This window comes from Brachycentrus maculatus, unplaced genomic scaffold, assembly GCF_059751285.1.
Source record: "Brachycentrus maculatus isolate JH-2025_06_01 unplaced genomic scaffold, ASM5975128v1 h1tg000337l, whole genome shotgun sequence".
NCBI lineage: Eukaryota > Metazoa > Arthropoda > Insecta > Trichoptera > Brachycentridae > Brachycentrus > Brachycentrus maculatus.
Genome location: NW_028281086.1, coordinates 243716 through 267947, shown reverse-complemented (window position 1 = coordinate 267947; position 24232 = coordinate 243716). Strand labels below are relative to the sequence as shown.

General features: G+C 36.6%; 2 protein-coding genes across 3 annotated transcripts; both read left to right on the top strand.

The window, feature by feature from the left end:
- The first annotated feature begins 1056 nt into the window (after positions 1-1056).
- On the top strand, positions 1057-23027 carry LOC148303953 (uncharacterized). Of its 2 annotated transcripts, XM_088269081.1 has the most exons (4): positions 1057-1499; positions 2925-3059; positions 19076-19677; positions 21516-23027. In XM_088269081.1, exons 1-4 carry the CDS (start codon positions 1342-1344, stop codon positions 21683-21685), a joined length of 1065 nt encoding a protein of 354 aa, XP_088125207.1. In that variant the 5' UTR covers positions 1057-1341; the 3' UTR covers positions 21686-23027. The 2 variants fall into 2 exon arrangements, with proteins under 2 accessions (XP_088125207.1, XP_088125208.1); XM_088269082.1 differs by lacking the exon at positions 2925-3059 and having other exon boundaries at positions 1067-1499; positions 21516-23025.
- Positions 1651-4739, top strand: LOC148303954 (protein spitz-like). The gene has a single exon (XM_088269083.1). It carries the CDS (start codon positions 2407-2409, stop codon positions 2866-2868), a length of 462 nt encoding a protein of 153 aa, XP_088125209.1. The 5' UTR covers positions 1651-2406; the 3' UTR covers positions 2869-4739.
- Positions 23028-24232: the final 1205 nt, after the last annotated feature.

The window sequence follows — 24232 nt, the reverse complement described above, 5'->3', positions numbered from 1 at the left end:
AGATACACTAGGGCTTTTGTTTGCCAAAGAGCCAAATATGCACATTACGATTTAAAAATACCTCTATTCAAATCTATTTCCAATTCTAATACACCTTAATTATAATTTTAGGTCTTTATTGAATTGCGGGTACACTCAATAAAACTCGATTTCACACTTAATAGGCAATTTATTCATTGGTAAAAAATCTTTTGAAAGTAAGGTGTCCATAAGAACACTACTAATTGCGAATAATGTCCTTGCATCTTCTTCAAAAGTTTGATCAAGTCAGATTTGTATGTCGTTATTTTTAGCATGTTTCCAGGTTCTTATTATTGAGACGATTTCTCAGTTTGCTTTTAATAAGGTTCATGCTCAAAAAAAATTGTTCCCACAAATGCGAACATGAGTCAAAGAGCCTTCCTGCGGATATTTGTGCCAGAGCCGCACTTAAGGGTCAAAGAGGCGTATGCGCCACCCGAGCCACACTTTTCCTACCAATGCACTGGACCAGGTGAGCAATTGGAACTTGACTCAAGTGAAGAAAGCTTTGTTCCTATATGTTTCATTCCAATAATTTTAGATAAAGTGTCAATTTCATAAAATGAAACATCGAGTGTAATAAATGTAATTTCTGTTTTGTTTCTACAATTCAATAGATTTAAAACCAGGGACCGAAAAGGAACTGTTGGAACAGAAAAATCAGGTGCTACTTAAAAAAAGTGAATTTTTTAAGGATGCGGCATATATTTTTGTACGATATTTGAAATGTAGCCTTTAAATGTAGCATCATCAGGGTTAAACGTGTACATGTTTAACCCTGATGATGACAAGATTCTTGTCGAAACCGGTTGGAGAAAAAATGTACGAATAAAAAGTGATTAAAAACAAAGTTGTTTTATTTTATAAAGTTTATAAAATATGCCACAAAGTAGGTATCTGCGAAAAACATAATTTTTTTACTTAAAGAGATAAAACCTATCACCGATATAATATAATGAACTAGTAACAATTTAATTTAATTAATTATTAATTTCCTTTATTCAAAAGTTGACAAAAATGTTAAATCGTTAGGGATTCAGATTTTTTTTATCTAGAAGGCACTGAGGTTGCAAGTTGCAATATTTTGCGCATGCGCTTAAATCATAAACATCGCAAAAAATGTATGACGTTTGAATGTCATTTTATAAGTAAAAATAATTAAACGTAATTAGCATCGTGTAATTGATCGATTTTTTTGTGATAATGCGTATATAACATAGATCAAAGGCTTCACAGAATAATTAAGTGCATAGTGTTTCTACTGAAGTATTGATATCATATTCGATCTAAGAAAATATTGTTAATACATTTAATTTTAAAATGAAGCCGTTGCTCCTTGCTTTCGGAAATCCTTTGATGGATATATCTGTATGTATAAATGATTCCAGTTTGTTGAAGAAATATAATTTGTTAGAGGACGACCAAAGAGAAATCGAATCAGAGGTTATAGACGCTATTTTAGAAGATATATCTCCAAGGTAAGCAGTAAATGTTTGTATCATATTTTTATTTTGTTTAATTCATGTTGATTAATAGATTTCAGAAAAATGATTTTTCCTTGTTTTCCTACATTATTTATTTGAAAAAAGATTTTAAATTTATGAATTGACAAATGGAACGGTTTCATAGGAAATGTACCCACGCTGAGTTCCAATGGTTCCAATGTTTCACTTATGAATTGCTGAAATAAGGCTTTATTGGAATTCGGAATGAGTTGCGATTGGAATTCTACTTGTATAATAATGTAACATTGTACGTACGTAACTCGGAGTGTAGGTAGGTACACGGTTGTGTCGTGAGTGTGAGTTAGTGTGTACGGACAGGAGTAGGGGGGCGGGCTCGAGCGCCAATGCGCATGTGTGGGTCACCACTACGCCAGCAGCGGTCCGGTACACCGTTAACCCACACTTTCTTGCCATTCATTCTCCGTCTCTGCCGGCAGATGGCGGATGTAGTAAAACGCCCTTCTGCCACCGAGTTCATAGACAACATTCTGTGTACTTCCAACACCATTTTGTGTAATTTTGGTCGCGAAAGTGTCTCGTCGTGTCTGTGCCGTCCGAAAACTAGTTAATATCGTTTCGAGTGTAATTATTCGAACTTTTAACAATCTGAAATACGAATACGCGAACTCGCATCGCGTCTCGAGTGGGATTTCGATAAACCTACGCGATGTACTGTACGCGTTCGTTCTGATCGAGCGATCGAAAGTAGGAACGATCGAGATAAACGATGCATTCCGAAGCGTTACGGCGGTCCCGTCCCCAAGTCCGAGATGATAGTTTGGTATTCGGAAAGTGATCGGGTCCACCGCTGCACGGATCTGGGCCGACCGTCATCGATGTCAGAATCGGGCGGCCGAGCATCGAGCCGGAGGCCCTCGTCATGCGCTCGCTAGTGGCGCTCCTGCTGGCGGGGCTGGCGGCCCTGGCGCTGCTGCGGCCCGCGGCCGCCTGCTCCAGCTCCATCTCCAAGCGGCCCGCCAGGCCGGCGGCTCCCGCCGCGCCCCCCGCTCCGCCGCCGCCGCGCACCAACGTCACGTTCCCCACCTACAAGTGCCCGCACCCCTACTCGGAGTACTACTGCCTCAACGACGCCAAGTGCTTCACCATCATCATCCAGGACAACCCGCTGTACAACTGCGAGTGCAAGGACGGCTTCGTGGGCCAGCGCTGCGAGTACAAGGACCTGGACGGCTCGTACCTGCTGTCGCGCTCGCGGCTCATGCTGGAGAAGGCGTCCATCGCGGGCGGCGCCGTGGCGGGCATGATGGTGGCGCTCGCGCTGCTGCTGGCGGCCACCATGATGCGCGCGCGCGCGCGCGGCAAGCGGCCCGACGCGGCCTAGCCGCGCTAGCGCTCTCACCGCTGCCACCGCTCCCACTGCTCCGCTCCGTGTTGCAGGGCGTCATGGCGCGCGGGCGGCGCGGCGGCCAACAGCGCGCGCGCGCTGGCGTGGTGCGGCGCCCGCGCGGCGCTCAGCGGCGCCGCCTCGGCGCCCGCCGGGGCCCTGCTGCGGGCGGCGCGCGTGCTGCCCTGGTACGTCGCCTGGTACTGCGTCGGTGCGCGCCGGACTGTGCGGACGCTGCAGGCATAGGCTACTTTTACCACTTGACAGTGTTGTCGGATAGTGTAGTGCCAGTGGATGGATGTTCCCCGAAGCCCGCGTACCCCGCGTACCCCGGGAGTGAACAGTAATTTTAACGCTTAGTTCTTGTATTAGTCTCGATACGATAATGTAGGGTTAAGATTAATTGTGCCTCGGAAGTATTCGGTGGTATTCGCCTGGAATATGGAATAACGTGGAAAGCTTTAAGTAGTAATACCAAATATATTACATTTTTAATGAACTTTACTCGGAATAATGATGGCCTTAATCCGTTGTTGGATTCTCTTCATAATTCGATTATAAGATACTGCCTTAAAATTCCACTCGCGTCGCTTGTATTTATTGAAGAAATATGTATTTCCGCTTGTTTGAAGCCTTCCCGATATTGTTACGGAGTTTTGTGCAAGATTCTCGTCTCGCTTCCTGTAAATACACTCCGCCACTTGTACCAAGTTGCTGTTAACTCCTTATTCTACCAGCCGTATGTTTGTCTCCTAGAGTGAGTACGAGGACATTACGAGGAACGTTGTTTGTATAAAATGAAATATATAAATATATTGGTGTATCGCGGATTTCCTCTTGTAAGATATGTTTTGCCTCGAAGCGGCCCGGCGATCCACCCGGCCCGCTAGTGTTACGATATACATACATATAATATTATTGTGTACATAGTATCATATTAGGTATTTATTAGATATTTAACTATATCCTTTATTTATTTATCATGGAGTACTTTAGACACGTTTATCTGACAAACTTTGTGTTTTACACAAATCTTCCGTCACATTTTCCCAGAATACAATTCCACAAAGGACAAGTTTTGTTTGCCAGACACGTTCATTCTTTTATTTGCCAGAATTTGATATGTTATTGTGTCATCTTCTAAAAACTATAATATTATACTTTATGCTGCAAATTGACAGCATCCACATTTATTTAGTACTATTGTCGGAGTGAATGTAGTGTACCCAGTATTACCGGAGTGATTGCACTCTCAACTGTCTCTCCCGCAACTTGTAATGTTGGATTATTATTTTGTTCATCTTGTATTCTAAACATTTTCCAAGTGATTCATTTGTAATGAAAATTATGTTGTACAGTTGCCTCGGTTTAAGCTTATCTTTAGTGAATCTATGTGTTGAATATTACTATTTTAATGCACTTCTTTCAGTGAAATAAATGTTATTGTTGTGAATATGGAAATTATATATATATATTTATATTACTACGCATTGAAATGACATAATTATGAATTTGTATTATTAAAAAAAAACCTTTTTGTTTATGCACAACTTGGACAATATTAGTTTTGGTTTTGTAAAGTTAAAAAATGAATCACATGTGACCGTTAGTTGATTTTCTCAGTACAGCAATTTGCATAATGTTAAAACGAATGAATTTGTACCTTTTTGAATCTGATATTGGCTGTTTTTCTTTGAATCGAGATATAATTTATTAGTCGTATTGAGCGGAAGGATGTGTGCAAGTATTATCGGGAGTAAATGTCTCGCTGTCAGTTTGCGGCATGCCCCATGGTAGACTGGAGTGCCTTGCCTATACGATACGAACCAGTTCGTGGTGTACAATAAACTAGACTGTTGGATGCATAACACTTTGTTTGATTGCCATTCCCTCCACTCCGACACTGCTGCATTCACTTCATGATACTCAAGTTCCTAAGGTTGGGCGATGACTCCTCAATCCATTGGCTGTTTTCAGCTAATTCAAAATAAACAATGCTATTGTTTTTTGTATATTTTTTGTATTATCGACATATAAATAAAAATGTTGCCGAACAGAACATACACTTTATCTTTACCCCATTTTGTGTCACTCGAGTGTTTTACCTTCAAATAAGTCACTATTCCTCGACTTCACATTTAGACATTCCCATTATGGTAGATTTCTATAGATGTTCATATACAAGTGCTTAAATACAACTTTTCTTGGTATCAAACATACATATATACAAACAAATACTCCTGGAATTGTATTTGTATCTCACCCGAAGACAACATTATACACCTACCAAATTCCCAAATCAATCTACCATTTACTTTTGCAATTACACCACTTAAAGTTGGTACATAATTAAGAATTATAGTACATACTACATATCCAAGAAGATATTGATTGGAACAGTTGAATCGAGCAATATAATGACTATTGTACATTGTCCTCGATTTAAGGAAGAAAAGATTAGCTGAGAACACAGTCTATGAGGTGGATTGAAAGAACATACTTTCAGTTGTGACTAACCTTATGGTTTAAGACTCAGGTTTTATGGAAATACAATAAAAACACCACATAATAAAATACAAGGTGTTTGAAGTAGTAGAAGTACCATGTACAAAGAGAGTAGGTATTGCCTCTGGTAATGTTGGTTTAGGTATACAAACAAATATTTAAAAAATTGCCTCTCATTTTTTAGTTGTGATATGCCAAAAGAAAAAATTTATAAAATTTATTTAAATTTAATTTTATAGTTGTAATATGGGAAACATTTTCAAACTAGAAATAACTATTTATTCACCTATATTCCAAACCTTCAAGTAAGGATCCATACTTCTAAGAATCATATGGTATATATACACATGACTTAAAACACAATGAAAAAAGTGAGATGATTTAAAAAAAAATTCTATCAATATGTTTTCAATACAAATGTAGTATTCAGATATTTAAACAGAAGTGCAAGGGGCATTCTGAAAACACATTTTTTGTAGTGAAAAAAGATTGAGTTCTATTTTTGCTTAATTGTTACTTTTTGTAATGTCAACCTATAAATAAGTTGTCACATACTATAAAAAGGATTATTTTTATTGTGATCAAATCAGACACAAAAATGGTAGGTATTTTGTGTATTAACTAATTCATAAAATATAAAAAATACAGTACAGTTCGAATCATTGTTTTTTTTTTCAAAAATAATATGGGAAAAAATCCAAATGATAAATAAAGTTCTATTATTTCTAGCAATAATATGTACAAGGGTGCTTTGATCTTGAATTCAGTCAAGTCTTTTCTTTTGCTTTCTTAAAAAATATTTGAGCATAAAATAAAAAAATGCAAATTCTCAATATTATTAATATTTAAAGCATTTAGTTTGTGGTTATTCATTTTTACTTTTTTTTTTTACAAAAATGTCAATAATATTAGTATATAACCACTCACCGAGATTTTTATGTCTACCGGTTTCGAGACGTACCCGTCTCTTCGTCAGGACAATCACTACAACAGCATGCAAACAATACCACCCTTCACCACCATAGCACCATTTACACACTCAAAACTACACAAAATGTCCAACACATGCGATTTTTGGTCGACCCGAAGAACTAAAGGTTAACTTCATATAAAAAATTGTTAACTTGATTTTTAAAAATCTAAACATTTTTAATAGCGCTTGGAGGTTATATTTTAGCTCAGCAGGCTGATCAAGAACGATGGCAGGTGGTTGAATATTGTATATGGGAGCAACGAGGTTTTAGAGTGCATCCCTGAAGATGGTAAGGCAATGGAACCATTCCCCATGCCTTCTAAAACAGGGCTTATTGATTGTAACGTAATTGCCTTCTTCTCTTCTAACCCTTATCCACACTCAATGGTGCATAGGGCACTGCATCGTATTGACGCAGTGTAATCTTGATCATTACTTACATGAAGGTAAGTCGATTTCTCCTGCGCTTCAGGGACTAGTCCAAGGTAAAATTAAATAAATATTAGAGTGTAAAATCACTAATATTTATTTTCGTTTCAACCCCCCTGGAAATCAAACCCGGGACTTCCAGCACGGTAGCTAAACACGCTACCCTTTACACCATGGAGGCGGACAAACGTAATTGTAATAAAGTTAATTTTTCATATTATTTTTTTTACATCTCACCAAAGATGAAGAAGAATGTGGAAGTCTGGGCATTTACGGGGCTTATGACCGTCATAGGCTGGTTTAAGTGATCACACGTGTTACGTTCACCAATTCTATCCATGAGTCTTAAGCCCCGTAAATGCCCAGACTTCCATATTCTTCTTCATCTTTGATGAGATGTCAAAAAATAATATGAAAAATAACTCCTATAATTGGAGATAATCCAGATTTGTGAACAAGTGTTTGGACACACTCAAAATGTTGTAAGTTAATTTTGTACTAATTTTTCATTCTTCTTCTTCTTTGTATAGGCATTGTGGCCTGTTTTAAAATGGGATTAGCCTCCTGCGATGTCGATTCCCAGCTGTCAATCCATCTCTTTGATGATCTACGTTGGAGTTAGCCGTGCCGGGCAATATGGCGGAGTCTGGATGGTTCCATTTCCCTCACATGCGCATACCATTGTCTTCTTCGTTGCCTTCCCACCTAACGACATCTTCGATCGTTCCTTATTCTATCTCGTAGACTCTTGCCAGATATGCTTCTTAGAGTCTTAGCGCGTTTTTGGTTACTGCGGTGTGTCCGCTCTGCGTTCGATCCCATATCGCTCCTTTCAAGAACGTCATAAATAAAAAAAAACTTGATTTTTCAGGAGAACGTTTTTAATGTTTAAAAATATAACACAATATATTACAAATAAATATCAAGCCAGTTATTGAACTTTTTACTGTGCAACAGATCTTATTAGGTAAAACCTGAAGGTTTTTTCTCCATTTAAAAAATATTAATTATATTTAAAAAAAATAATTAAACCATACTTTTTCTTCAAAATGCAAAAACAATATTTTCTGCCCTATAGCGGGTAAATATTAAGTTAAAAATATGCCTCTTTTGCTGGGATATACTACATTTTCTGGGCATTCCGAAAACATGCACAACTGAAAATTGCCGATTTTTGATTTATGACGTTCTTGAAAGGAGTGAGCGATATGTCATGATGGGTCGCACACAAGTTTTATATATTTTGATTTTGTTTATTAACTAAATAACTAACCGTCTCGCCCCTCCGCAGGGATAGGCAGAGAGATAGAACGCCTCACCCCTCTGTCTTTGCAAACATTCTTCGCTTCTTCCGCATTCATACATCCCCTGATACGTACTCGCCGATTATTTCGACTCCTGACCTGACACTTGCAAGCATTTTATATGCATGATCGTGACAAGTTTTTCTCGGTCTTCCTCTACTCTTTTTTCCAATAACATTCGCCGTATGAATTTGTTTTACCGTTCTTTCCTCGCTCATTCGTTCCACACATACAAATCATCTCAACACACCTTTCTTAATTTCATCGATGATTGACAACCACACTACTCACATTCTTGGAACTTCTACATATGTATATTGATCAAACTCGAAACACAGTGTTTGACTTCACTAGAACTCCACTAGAGACATCTATAGTGAGATGACTTCCATATTCTTCTTCATCCATGTCAGTGCTTCTCAAACTTATTTCGTCTATCGCCCACTTTGAAAATCAATTATTACCCTTAAATTTTTTTAACTTTACTACAGTGAGATTCATTACTTTCATTCTAAACGACACTTTTTTTTACCAGTGGGAGCAATTAAAACGCAACTTTATAAAATTAAGAGTATATTTTATTCAAATAAAAACAAACATAATTAATTTTAATTTTAAAATTAATCTAATTTGAAGGATGAATCTGATGATTTTTAACAAGTTTGTTGATATCCGGTTTGAATTTACTCTTCCATTTTACCCACCATTTTTTTCTGGGCCCCTTTTCCGCCCCCCTCTAGGCCACCAGCGCTTACTTCATCTTCAAACCTTTATACTGATATATTATGACTAAGGCACTCAGAGTTACATACCCGTACTCGTCAAGCTTGTGAAAGCTAACGCGAAAATGTACAAGCCTCTTGAGTAAATATTCTTCTTATCCTTATCCGCACCCAATGGTGCATAGGGCACTGCATCCTATAAACGCAGTGTTATCTTGATCGTTAACACATGAAGGAAGGGTGATCAGCCTTCCGCTTCAGGTACCGCTTCAGTCCAGGGTAATATTGGAATAAATATTAGAGTGAAAAAATCACTAATATTTATTTTCACTCCCCCTCCTGGGAATCGAGCCCGGGACCTCCAGCACGGTAGCCGAGTGTGCTGACCATCACACTACGGAGGCGGACAATCTGCCAGCGCGTACAAGGGGGCATTATCGCTCACTTTCAGAAAAGCTGATCTTTGTTGAGATGTCAAAGAATAATGTAAAAAATAACTCCTAATGGATCATTCCCATGATGTGTTATTATTGGCTAATAAATTAATATGAAATAATCACAAGACTATCGGTAACATTCTTATTGAAATCTGTAGAGAAATAAGGGAGATATGAAGGTTTAAACTTTAGATATTTTTAATAAAGCGAAAAACGGACACCGCTATACGTCATCAAATTTTACCTCATCGGGTGTGTTATGGGGCGTATCCCTTTATGTACCTGCTTTATAGAGCTGTAATAGTGTTGATTCGTTTCTATGACGTCAATCGTTACCAACTTACGAAAACGACGCTTTTACGAAGGCGAATTTCGCAAAAGAAAATGACGAATGAAAATATTTATTATATCGGCTTTTATAAACACAAAACGAGTCTTACACAATCCTTTATAGGTTGAGTGTGTTAAATTAGATATTCCTCCAGAGAGATAATACGATCCAGATTTGTGAAGTATTTGGACACACTCACAATGTTGTGATTAAATTCATGTTTGGTGTAAGATATTGAATAGTGGAGTGAGCGGGTTTTGTGAGATGGGGCCTCTTGGAAGTGTCGCGGCGCATGCGCCGTAATGGCGATAGTAATAATAAGATTCGAGTAAAGGTAAAGAGTAGTTTATTATTATTACTAGGCGGGATTTGACCCCGGAGCGGCGAGGGTAGCGGAGCGCGACATCACCTGCCATTCCCCACTAAGCCGAGCCGACCTGCCCAGACACAGTGGACTTGTGAAACTTTTTATTTTATTAAAAAATCTTATAATGATTAAAGAAAACACTTGTTTTATGCCACTTGAGTTATTATTCAGACCTGAATGATGGAAGTTAAGCTTCCGAAACTAGTAGTCTTTAATAAAACTCAAGTGGTATAAAACAAGTGTTTTCTTTAATCATTGTAACATGTCTTACCACAAATTTAATGCCGAAACAATAAATAAATAAAAAAATCTTATGATTTTCCTTTGTGGGTTTTTTATTTTATTTAGAAAAATATTATTTTCATTTTTATATTTGTTAGTTGCCTTAGTCCGCCTCCGTAACGTAATGGCCAGCACGCTCAGCTACCGTTCTGGAGGTCCCGGGTTCGATTCCCAGGGGGGGGGGAAATAAATATAAGTGATTTTTTCACTCTCAATATTTATTCAATATTACACTGGACTGGTACCTTAAGCGGAGGGCTGATCACCTTTCCTTCATGTGTTAACGATCAAGATAACACTGCGTTTATGTGATGCAGTGCCCTATGCACCATTGGGGTGTGGATAAGGGGTTGAAGAAGTTGCCTTAGAAAATTTTCCTTGCCTATTATGTATTATGTGCAAATATTTAAAGCATATTTAGTTTATATCCATCAGTCAAGATTTGTCACATAGCTCATTTAGTTGTCTTGTCACATTTCCCGATTAAGACACCACCAAATCCGATAGATCCTTATGCCCCACTGCCTCATAAGTTTTTGTCAACTTTTGTCAACAATACCCTCTTTTGCACATTCTGCTTCTAATATAAATCTCTCCATTTCAAAAATTGGTCATGCCCAGACAAAATAAGGGACATCCTGTGAAATCATCTTCGTGGGTTACAATCTGTGTGATGATCGGTTTGTTTCTTTCATGGTCAGTCTTCATCCGTTTCTATTCTCAGCTCGTCTCTTCAACTCGGTGTATTCGCTATAACGCATGTCGGAGATAATTTGATCTAAGTAAGTTATAAGTTTATGCCTTCGCACATGCCTTTCGCATTCGTGGTATCTTATAATATGAACGATTATTAAAGTTAAAAAAAATCATAAGTTTTTATTTTATTTGGGAATTTATTTAATTATTTTTTAAAGAACAGTCAAATCAAGTCATTCAAATATACAGAATAAGTAATAAATAAATAATTTTGGATGATTTATACAGCGCCATTTTCGTAAAATACTACCTCAAGGGCGCTTCTTGAAGTACATACTGAAAACGTGATTTTCAATTAAGTTCATTTTATTACTCGTACTATGTGTTTATTTATTTGTATTATTTTATTTTATTTGGGAATTTTACGGAACAGTTACTGTTCATATTTATTTTACCTCTGATTTATATTTCCAAAAAAATACCAACAACTAGAGGTAAAATAATTGTAGATTCTTTGTACACCAAGTCATTCATATACGAGTATTACAAAGTAGGTAGAAAATTTCACATTCGTATAAATACCTCTTTATTTGTTAAAAAAATATACACGTAAATATACACACACACAAGGAAGTGACCTATATCCAGCAGTGGGAGACAGAAGGCTAGAAAAGAAAAAGAACCTATAGCAAAAGAAGACAGCGAGGATTCAGAAATTGCGAAAGACCTATTATTGCCTATAATGTCTTTGCACTATTCCGTGTCTGTCTGCTGTGCTGATCGGGGTTGTGGGCGTCTGTGTACCGGCCAGCATCGGGTCGGAATCGGATCTAGCTGACTAACTGACTAACTAAGTACTAATCCCTTTCACTGCCTACACCGGGGTACTTCTAGAAAATTTGGTGATGGATTTATAAACTTGTATTTGTTTAGATTTGCAGTGACAGGGATTTTGAAAGCTTTTAAATGTAAAATCACAGTAAAATCGGGATACAACTTAATGTTGTATCACATTTTCAATAAATTTAGCAACTTAGATAAAAAAAATGCTTTGCAAGAGCAGATCTGTCAGGAAGCCTAGATGCTTCTGTATCAGATCTGGGCATGCGGTGGGACAGCTTTCAATATAGACCTATTATTGCCAAGTGCACTGGGGTTTGGTTGTAAAAAGCTATCAAAAATGATTGCGGCCGCTTACCACTACTGGCGATGAAGCGATTCTACGAAATCTGTAGGGACAATAACGATTATTATTACGAAACTTTCAACTCTGGACCCTCTGCCCCCGTGTCAATACACTAAACTTGCCCGCCACTGTACTTTGATTACACCAGTGGTCGCCAACTTATTAGCCAAAGAGCAAAAATATGCACATTACAATAATTAAAATTTTTCGACATACATGAAGAAGAATATGGATGTCTGGGCATTTACGGGGCTTACGACTGTCATAGGCTGGTTTGAGTGTAAATCACGTTACACAGTGTAACATTCACCAATTCTACCCATGATTGACAACCACAATACTCAAATTCTTCTGCACATTACAAAAAATTAAAATTTTCGACATAGATGAAGAAGGATATGGAAGTCTGGGCATTTACGGGGCTTACGACCGTCATAGGCTGGTTTAAGTTTAAATCACTTTACACGCGTGATACATTCACCAATTCTACCCATGATTGACAACCACACTACTAAAATTATTGGAACTTCTAGATATATTGGAAACACAGTGTTTGACTTTACTAGAACTTCACTAGAGAGATCTATGATGAATTGACTTCCATATTCTTCTTCATGTGTTTGAGATGTCAAAAAATATTTTTAAAAAATGTAAAAAATGTTTACAACGATTAAAATTTTTCTTGTGAACCAAATCTTTTTGCAATTCCAGTACACCTTAATTATAATTCTTCTTCTTCTTCTTCTTGGTGTAGGGTTTTAAAAGGGATTAGCCTCCTGCGATGTAGATTCCCAGCTATCGATCCATCTCTTTGGTGGTCTGCCCGGGAGTCGTCTACCATGGGGTCGGTCGTACAGTACGATGTTGGGGAGTGTGGATGGTTCCAGACTATAATATAGTAATAATTTAAGAGTAATTATAATTTAAGATATAAATATAAAATTATGGGTATACTCAATAAAACTTGATTTCACACAAAACAAGGATTTTATTTTTTGACAAAAAATCTTTTGATTGTGTCCATAAGAACACTACTTATTGTGAATAATGTCCTTGCGTCTCCTTTGAAAGTGTGATCAAGTCAGGTTTTTGCGTCGTTATTTTTAGCACGTTTCCAGGTTCTCAGACGATTTATCAGTTTGCTCATAATAAGTTTCATGCTTCAAAAAGATTGTTCACATGAATACGTAGAGTCGAAGAGCCTTCTCACGGATATTTGTGCCGCACTTAACCTTTCCGCAAGAGCGCAAGAGTGATCACCTTGCCTTCATGTAAGTAATGATCAAGATAACACTGCGTCAATTCGATGCAGTGCCCTATGCACCATTTGGTGCGGATAGGGTTATAAGTAAGTAACCTTTCCAGGAGTATGTTCGTATATGTACGACCAATACAAAACATGATTTATGACGTGATATATACCAAAACATGTTTAAAACATGATTTATGTCAGAATTGCCAATGTTGCGATAAATCATGTTAACTTGTGTAAAGGTTTTTTTTTACTCAAGAAAATATGTTGCTTATAGCATCGACTATGATATAAATTGTCCGCCTCCGTAGTGTAATGGTCAGCACGCTCGTCTACCGTTCTGGAGGTCCCGGGTTCGATTCCCAGGGGGGGTCAAATAAATATTAGTGATTTTTTCACTGTAATATTTATTCAATATTACCCTGGAATGGTACCCGAAGCGGAGGGCTGATCACCTTTCCTTCATGTGTAAACGATCAATTTTAACACTGCGTTTATATGAAGCAGTACCCTATGCACCATTGGGGTGCGGATAAGGGTTTTATTATTATTATTATGATATAAATTATTAAAAGTAAAAAAATATTTAAAAAAAAACTCACTCCAGGTTAAAGATCAAAGAGCCGCACGTGGCTCCGGAGCCCCAGTTTGCCGACCTATGGATTACACCATTATACGTTACACCCCCCAAAATGTGACCACATTAACTAAATATTGAATTATTATTTTACATACGGTTCATTCCCATTTACGACACTGCTCACCTGTCAAATTGCATGATTGCCCTTAATCCTGTCCTCGTTTTCTCGCGTACATCACACTAAAATTATCAACTATTTGATTTTTTATAAATAAAGAAATATGCTTAGATTTCCAATATGAAAATTAACTCCTGTGATTGGAGATAATCCAGATTTATGAATAAGTATTTGGGCACACTCAAAATGTTGTAAATAAATTAACTGGTGAAATTATAAGCTAAATAATAAAAAATAAACATGACATTTTTCGGCGTTTCTCATGTCGCTCACTCCTTTCAAGAACGTCATAAATCAAAAATCGTAAATTTTGAGTTGGGCATGTTTTCGGAATGCCCAGAAAATGTACTTTATCCCAGTAAAAGAGGCATATTTTAAACTTAATATTTACCCGCTACAGGGCAGAAAATGTTGTTTTTGCATTTTGAAGAAAAGGTATTGTTTAATTATTTTTTTAAAATATAATAAATATTTTTAAAATAGAGAAAAAACCTTCAGGTTTTACCTAAAAAGAGTTGTTGCATTGTAAAAAGTTCAGTAAGTGGCTTCATATTTATTTTTAATACATTGTATTATATTTTTAAACTTTAAAAACGTTCTCCTGAAAAATTAAGTTTTTTGATTTATGAAGTTCTTGAAAGAAGTGAGCGATGTGTGTGATTATAATCCAGGATTCGGACCTCACATACTAATATAAGAGTTTCTACTTAATAAAAAGCTTTTCTTCATCTCACCAATAGATGTCTGTAGTGAAGCTCTAGTGATTCAAGAACAATGTTTCTGAATTGGTTCATATATATAGAAAAAAATATATTCATTTTATAGTCAGTTACAGGTGTTACTTTTACTTTTTTCAGATACATAAATATTTTTCCCTGTACATTTATTTTTTTCTACGTTTTCCATGGGTACACATCAGCTTCATACAATCGATTGTCTAATTTATAAGTATAAAATAAAACTATTGGAAATTACAGGAAGCGAGACCAATAAGAACTCAATAATGGTCATTTCTGCCTTACTTAGAACGAATAATTGCCATAAAAAATTATCTGACATGTTGAGTTTGTCATAATCGCATTATTCTATATTATCAGGTGATCGAATGGATGATTGAAATGACTTAATAAGGTGATCGGTAATTACAGGTTATATTAATTGCCATTATAGCCAACACCTACTCGTAAAAATGCAACATTGTGTCAGGTAAAATAAACATATAGGGTGGCGCAAAATTTATCACCCTGTCGGAAGATGTTAAAATTTTTGCAAATGGCGTCTTACGTCAATTATATTTGGCATTTGTGAACTGGATAGCTGCAGTATACAAACTGATTCAGGCTGGCGCAAAATTAATCATCATTTTTTTTATTTATTTAAACTTCATATACAGAAAAGAAATTACAGTGCAAAGGCGAGCTTATTGCCATGAATATATTCCAACCAACCAAATTTTGTTTTTGAATTACTTTTTTTCTAAATAAAAAAGAAATGAGTAATGGAAATCCTTAATGGGACCTTTACAAATTTTCTGTTAAGTGGAAAAGATGGCTGCCGCCAGTCTTGATACACATTTGTGCCCGTTTTATCTGTATGTTTGTATACTGCAGCTGTCTAGTTCACAAACGTCAAATATGACTGACGCACGACGCCATTTGCAAAAGTAATGACATCTTCCGATAGGGTGAATACTTTTGCGCCACCCTGTAGTAGTCGAGATCTCCGAGCGCCCGCACAGTCTGTCGTATAACTCTATAAGGTTGTCTTGTTCTTATGTCAATATACATATTATGTCAATGTTATTTTATGTTATTTTTGTTATTTCATTTTCAATTAATGTTTTACTCAGTAAATACCACTATTTCTTAAAATCTACTGTGATTCTTGTTTCGATGCATTCCGCATCATTTTCAAACACCGTATGTGTGTGTTACTACATTTTTTATTTGAAATTAGAGTTTTACATAGTAGATATACCAAATAGTGTTATTTACTGAGAAAAACATTAATTATAAATGGATAGATTTTACCACAAAGTGACTGCCGAATCAATTAATGAAAAGTTGTTATTTTAATTTGCTTTTTAATATTGAGCCATGCGATTCTTTCGGAGCTTAATTACTGGGTACTGACAATGTAGGCATTCGGAAAGGAAAAGCTACCATCTATTATAATCCTAGAAATTACCCTATAAACCTATAAAAGATTGTCAGAAATATTAAGGCCCAGCATTCGTTAAGTCGAAACTTAATTTTCGAATAAACCCAGATAACATTTTACGTCATTGTTTTTTTTCTTAAAACAACGTTTTTGTATTGAATAAATAAGTTTTTTTCGAAAAAAATATATGGTTTTGAAAAGAAAAGTGTTATAGAAATACAAAGAATAATTTTTTTTTCTGCATATATTCTAAAAAACAAAATATCTAATATACATCTTTGCGGTGGTATGGACATGTGGAGCGAATGGATAACGAGAGAATGACTAAGAAAATATATGTGGCGAATGTGAGAGGGAAAACAGAACGAGGACGACCGAAAAAGACTTGGCACAATCAGATCAATCAGAATCTAAAATCTGGCGGTGTCAAAAGTCTGCGTAATCGGAGGGCATGTATGACCAGATGTGTGGATGTGAAGGAGGCGAGGAGTGCATGTCAGGACAGAAGAGTGTGGCGTTGCATCCTCTCTGCCTACCCCTGCGGGGAAACGGCGTGATGGTAGTAGCAGTAGTAGTAGTTCTTTAAAAAAATCGGGCGTGAGCAGACAAGTGACCTCTCCGGTGGTCTCCGGTGGAATGAATGCGATTCAACGAATGTTGGGCTTTAACCACAGTATATCCTTTTTCCGCCTTCGTAGTGTAATTGTCAGCACGCTGGGCTACCGTACTGGAGGTCCCGGGTTCGATTCCCAGGGAAGCTAAAATAAATGTAAGTGATTTTTTCACTCTAATATTTATTCAATATTACCCTGGATTGGTACCTGAAGCGGAGGGCTGATCACCTTTCCTTCATGTGTTATCGATCAAGATAACACTGCGTTTATATGATGCAGTGCCCTATGCACCATTGGGGTGCGGATAAGGATTTGAAGAAGATGTTCTTTTTTAGCCTTAAAATATTTTCAATTAAATTCTGAACCGAATCATGTATGAGGCTATTAGTTGCAGAATCAGAATCCTCCACTTAATGACTCTGGATCATTCAATAATTTTGTAATAATGTTTGAATATTGTTTGAATTGTACTCAGGAGGGTTTTAAAGCGAAATTGTTGTTTTAAAATATAGCTATTTTTTTAACTTTATTTTCGTACCAATCACAAAATTTTCGATTTTGTTGGATAATTCTAGGTTTGCTTCTGACACCCTCATATTATATCGTTTTGGTTGCATATTTCTGTTTGTAGACTTACTTTTTTTATTTGATTGGTTTGTCAAAAAAATTGGGATCATATTTTTTTTCTTCTCTTCTTTTCTTCTCCGTCTTAATCCTCATTGCTGAGGGCTGTGACCCTTGCAGAAGCAATGACTCTTCTCCAGTTATCCCTTGACTGCGCTGCACGTAGCGCTCCAACCACTGAGGTGCCTGCTGCTGCCTTAATTTGATCGGTCCATCGTGTGGGGATCTTCCTCTCCCTCTCTTTCCCTCCAGGCTACCGATCACAACGTGTCGTTCCAGGCTATATTTTTTTAGCGTGATGAAATTTTTCACCAGGGTTAACTTTAACATTATTTTAAACCGGACATGTATCCACCGTCAGTCAGTTAATTTTACCAAAAACAAGTAGTATTTATCTTTTTTTTGTTTTTGTTTTTTTTTGTTGTTTTGAATATTGAAAACATTTACTTTGTGGATCATATTGATATATTATTTCGAGAAATAAAAATACTTTATGTTCTGATCCGCTCACATTTTTATTAACCAACTAGTTTCGGCAACAACCTGTTGCCCTCTTCAGGGTTTATTCAGTAATAAATGTTAATTTTAGGTTAATTCAGTAATAAATATTCAGTAATAAATTAAACCCTGAAGAGGGCAACAGGTTGTTGCCGAAACTAGTTGGTTAATAAAAATGTCAGTGGATCAGAACTCAAAGTAGTATTTATCTTTTTCATATTATTTTTTGACATCTCATCAAAGATGAAGAAGAATATGGAAGTCTGGGCATTTACATTCTTCTTCATCTTTGATGAGATATCAAAAAATAATATGAAAATAACTTCTGTAATTGGAGATAATCCAGATTTTGTGAACAAGTATTTGGACACACTCAAAATGTTGTATATATTTATCTTTTTATCGAATAGAAGTAAAGTCTAATTTATCTACACTTAACGCTATTGGAATCGATATGTATATAATACCTTCATAAACATTTTTTCTATTATTATGTTGTAAGAGCCTTGTATAGTATATTATGTACAGTAAAACTTCGATATAACGCAACACTATTGAACGAACTTCGGATATAACGGGCGAAAAATCCCATCAAATTATTGACTATTCGTCAGATATAACGAAGTTCAACTAAATTTTACGCATTTTTATAATTTCAGAGAGTTGACTATAAAAAAAAATATGAAACTTCAAAAGAGCAAAAAAAAATTTCTTTTTCAAAGCAGGATTACCGAAAGCAAAGTCGTCACTACGAGTGTCCGAAGACAATAAATAGAAATTTGTTTGTGTTTTGTATTGTTTACTTATTAATATCTCTAAATACAGTGTTCATATTAAATAATATTGATTTACTTTAAACCAATTATTATAAAATGGTCTCCCGAGTTTAACGGACACCACTTCTCCCCAAATAGTCCGTCATATCGAGGTTTTACTGTATTATGATATTTTTAATGAAGTGAAAAGGTCACGCATCGAAGGGTCAATTAGGCACAATTTGGTCTTGAACTTTGATAATTTGTTATTAACCTTAATTTTTTATCAACTGTGGCAATGCACGGCACAGTTTACAGGAACTCCCCCAATACCCAAACGGACGATGCGTTTGTCTCATCCACGGTGTACACAGATCCCTTGTGGCGAACGTCGGAGCTGCCTTGCATTACTCCCTGGACTTCGCGAGGACATCGGTACAACTGCAACCTTTGATAGAAGAAGCCAGGGTCATATATGTGGAAGGATTCTTCGTCCCCAACCGTTTCCCAGTCTGTCAGTATCTGGTCGAACGAGTCCAGACACGATTGAAGAAGTGTCTCGCCTTCAACCTGAGCGCTCGATACATCTGCGAAGATTTGACGGTAGAAACAGCATTCATGGCAGAGAGCGCCGATATCCTTTTCGGCAATGCGAAAGAATATCAAGCATTCGGAAGGAAGAGGTATGGCCTTGAAACTGCGGAGGAATGTGCGGTGAGAATACACGAATTGAGCAAGGGTGATGATAGAAAATCTGACGAATCTGTAGACAGTTACTTGAATAGATTTGGGAAAATTGTCGTGATGACGAACGACTGTAATTCCGTCATTATGGTTTGGGGAAAAAACGAAAGTTGTAAAGAAATAATTCCTGTGAAGAAGTTGGATCCCAAAGACATCGTAGATACAACAGGTGAGCTAATACGAATATTTATTTATATTTTTTACGCCATTTTTATGAAAAACTACCTCAAGGGCGCTTCGCTGTGATTTTTATTTTTTATTTTTATAAAAGAGAAATATTTGTGTTTTTATTATTTACAAGAATATGTACTTCAATTTCATACTATTTCTGTGAGCCCAAGGGGCTCATTATTAGAAACAGGTATTAAATTGTGGTAGAGTGGGTTCGAACCGAGAGACTCTGACTCAAGAGTCCGTGACACTAACCACGGGACCACAACTCGACACTATTATAATAGAACAAGTGCTCTTTTTTTATGATTACAGACAAGATAATTTGTCATAGTATTTTCTTATCTTCCAATTGCATCTACACATTATATTTCCTCTAGAATTGTGTCCATGCTCATGTTGATATAAAAATCTCCAATATTATGTTGTTCTTTCTGCATTCAATTATCCATATCCTCTCCCTATGTGGAGCATATGGAGTCCATAAACTGACTCTAAGCTCTTCTGTGGGCTGCTAGCCCCTTTTTACCTTTTCAAGGCAGATCCTAAGATCAGAATCGCCTCTTTAAGACGTCAGGAGTGACCACTAAAATTCTTCGCGGGCTTCTTCTTTCTTCTTCTTTAACCTTCTGTCATCCACTGCTAGATATATGCCTCTTCCGTATCCTTCCATTCTCTTCGGTCTGTTGGTGTTTGCAGCCAGTTTCTACCCCCCCCATAGCGGCTATGTCGTCGGACCATCTTTTTTGAGGTCTTCCGACGCCTATTTTATTCTCCCAATGTCTCCATCTCAAATTTTAGGTGTTCATCTTGTGGGGGTCCTGTTTTGTAACATGTCCCGCCCAATACCACCTGAGTTTTGCCACGCGATCCGTGATATCCGCTTTTTTGGTTTTGTTCCTGATTTTTTCGTTTCTTACTTTATCCCTCAGGCTTAAACCAAGCACGGATCTTTCCATTGTTTCTAATTTCGTCACGGACATCTACCCTTGAATAGGAAGATGTTAGTTATATGCGAGTATTCCTATGATTTTCTTTAATCTTCATAAAGTATTTGGCTTCCTCTTTGACATATGTGGACATATCACATCGTTAGGAATTCGCTGGACATCTTTTCGGTTCGGTTCGTTTGGGCCACCTTTTCGGCGGGTCTCAATTAAAAACGGGCCGGATTATTTGTGTTGCTTAGTTTGATATATTGTAGCCACGCGAGCCGAGTGGGCGCATTTCCCACCGTTTGTTTAATTATGTCATAAAATCTACATAAAACAACAGACTGAATGTTTAGCGCGAAGTCTGGCGGAGTTGTCGGTAGGTGAGCAGTGCACAGTGAACGCGGCGATGGCGTGCGTTTGCAAACGGATTGTGTTCGGTTTTTTGGTGCCGCATTTCAGACATCCAATTTTTACGTTAGTGGAGTTATGAAACACGGGGAAAGTGTCGATCGCTGCAGCGTACATTCTTTGATCGGCAAACCATGCAATGTGTGTTATAATAAACGAACAATATATATATATATATATATATATATATATATATATATATATATATATATATATATATATATATATATATATACATTTATTTCATCATGGGATTTGCTGTGTCCTACGCCTTCTTAACTTCCAAGAATTCGAGTATTGTGGTTGTCAATCATGGGTAGAATTGGTAAATGTTACACTCGTGTAAAGTGATCACTTTAACTAGCTTATGACGGTCGTAAGCCCTGTTAACGCCCAGACTTCCATATAAGAGTATCCAAGAAAAATACTTGTTGACTTGTCATGAAATACTGTAATTTAATTATGATTATTGTAATTAGATATTTTGTTGTAGGTGCAGGGGACGCTTTCGTAGGGGGCTTCCTCTACGCCTTCATGGAAGGGCGGAGCCTCGGGGCTGCCGCTCGCTATGGGTGCCGTATCGCCGCTGCAGTGATCGGACATATGGGGGCTGACCCCCCAAACACTCCCCCACCGGATCTAGATGAATACCCCGACGAATAAAATAAACACTGAACTAATTCATTCGTGCGAATTCTTCCACGCTAGAACTTTTTACGCATTGTGATTTTTTGATAAAGTTCATATTATTTGTATAATATTATATAGTTAGTACCAGGAAATTTTCTGGTCAAATACCACCGTTCGTTGGTCTAAACCTGTGGCCTATGCTGCATCTTAACTACTCTAAAAATAATCTGAACATCTTTAATATATCTCTTTATTTATAGATTTGGCGTTTTATTTGTAGAACTCCATTTTAATTTATGTATTAAACGTTAAATCAAACACTGATTTTGTTCCTCATTACTGAGGGTTGTAACCTTTGTGGAAGCAATGACTCTTTTATACATAAAAATATTTTTTTTGCACACAATCTTCGCCCCTTCCACATTCATACATCTTCTCATACGTATGTACATGCCGATTATTGCCGACTCCTGACCTGACCACTTTCAAGTATTTGAAATACTCAAGTATTAAAATCATGCCAAGTTATCCCCGGTCTTCCTCTGCTTTTATTACCAACCACATTTGCCTCATAAATTTGTTTAATTCTTTTCTTCATTCATTCGATTCACATGTCCAAACCATCTCAAACAACCCATTGATAATGCTTATCTCAGCCTTGCATTCTTTCCTTGCATCACCATTCGAAGATCTATGAAGCAACGTTTTGCCACACATTCGTCTGGGAGAACGCATCCAATCCAGGTCTGAAGGGGTGTAAGTGAAACCACGTGAGTTGGAATGAAAACGCTTCAGTGGGAAATATATCGACCCACATTGTGTACCTGATATTATGCAATGATGTTTGTACCTACTCGTACATACAATGCTTCGGAGCCAGTTCCAAGACGATTCTAGCTACCCTTTGAGGTCATCATTTTTGTGTGAAACAAATAGTGACTAAGTTTAATTTTAAGCAGTAAATTTGAAAAGGTGAAAACCATTAGTTCAAAGTGACGCATGGCAAAAAAGGAGCAGAGAAAGACCGAAGAAAACTTGCCATGATCAAGTATTGCAAATAATCGAAAGTGGTCGGAATAATCGGCGAGTACGTGTGAGGAGATGCATGAATATGGAAGAAGCGAAGAATGTTTGCAAAGACCGAGTGGTGTGGCGTTCTTTTCTCACTGCCTACCCCTGCGGCGAACTGGCGTGATGGTTACTTAGTAAGTTTGGTTAGTTACCGAAAATATCTGGATGTGGAAATAAAATCTAGTAGGCATTGCTTTGCGATTAACTTGACTTTTTGCGGTATAAAAATATTTTATAATTTATATTTGAAGCATTAACATTGTGATTTTGCATTTTATAATTAAAATGTAACTTTGTTTTAAAATCACTATAAATATTTTATTATAACTTAATTATAATGTCTACCGGTTTCGAAGCTAACCGCTTCTTTTGATAAAGAAGCGGTTAGCTTCGAATTAATAATAGTATTAATCAGTCTTGATAAAGAAGCGGTTAGCTTCGAAACCGGTAGACATTATAATTAAGTTATAATAAAATATTTATAGTGATTTTAAAACAAAGTTACATTTTAATTTTAAAAATATTTTGTTTTGTATAAAAACTTGGTTTAAAAAAAATCTTGAGTTATGTATTTAAATTATGATGATTTATGAAAACGTAAATGCCTCCTTTACGCATGACGTCAACAGGCGAACTCAATCGGGTACCACCCCCGGATTACGTCACTTTTCCGATATCTTATCAAAGCCCTTTTCTTTTTCCGACTACCTATAAATTTTGTCATGAAAATTCACTGTTCATAGTGGCCACACTAAATGGAATAGTCAGGGGTTGAAAACCTGCCGGAGTTGAATTTAATTAAATTATTGTTTAAAAAAAAAACGTAGCTAATCTATAAGACATAGCACGGAATCTAGGCATTTTATTTGAGTATGTTTTCAGTACAGTTCAAGTAATCATTGCCATGCTATTATTCAATACTTTTTAAAATTTGATTATGGTATGTACGTCCGCCTCTGTGGTGTAATGGTCAGCACGCTCGGCTTCCGTTCTGGAGGTCCCGGGTTCGATTCCCAGGGGGGTTCAAATAAATAAAAAAGATTTTTTTCACTAAGATATTTATTCAATATTACCCATGACTAGTACCTGAAGCGGTGGGCTGATCACCTTTCTTTCAAGTTATCGATCAAGATAAAAGTGCATATATATGATGCAGTACCCTATGCACCATTGGGGTGCGGATAACTCTTTTCTTTTCAAAACCATTTAATTATATCGAAGAAAAACTTATTTTTTTCAATGCAAAAATAAGTGTTTTAAGAAAAAAATATTTACGTGAAATGTTATCTGAGTTTATTCGAAAATTAAGATTTGTGAGAATAAGAGAATATAAAAGAGAACTCTTTTCTTTTCAAAACCATAGAATTATATCGAAGAAAAACTTATTTTTTTCAATGCAAAAAATAGTGTTTTATGAACAAAAATATTTACGTAAAATGTTATCTGGGTTTACTAGAAAATTAAGATTTATCATTATTTAAATGATGATTTATCGTATATCGGGCCTTA

Bases quoted from the DNA above. Each gene is read 5' to 3' on its own strand.
- LOC148303953 (XM_088269081.1), top strand. From the start codon at position 1,342: ATGAAGCCGTTGCTCCTTGCTTTCGGAAATCCTTTGATGGATATATCT. The intron at 3,060-19,075 runs GTACGTCGCCTG...TGCACGGCACAG, and splicing joins GCGGCGCGCGTGCTGCCCTG to TTTACAGGAACTCCCCCAAT. The intron at 19,678-21,515 runs GTGAGCTAATAC...ATTTTGTTGTAG, and splicing joins AGACATCGTAGATACAACAG to GTGCAGGGGACGCTTTCGTA.
- LOC148303954 (XM_088269083.1), top strand. From the start codon at position 2,407: ATGCGCTCGCTAGTGGCGCTCCTGCTGGCGGGGCTGGCGGCCCTGGCG.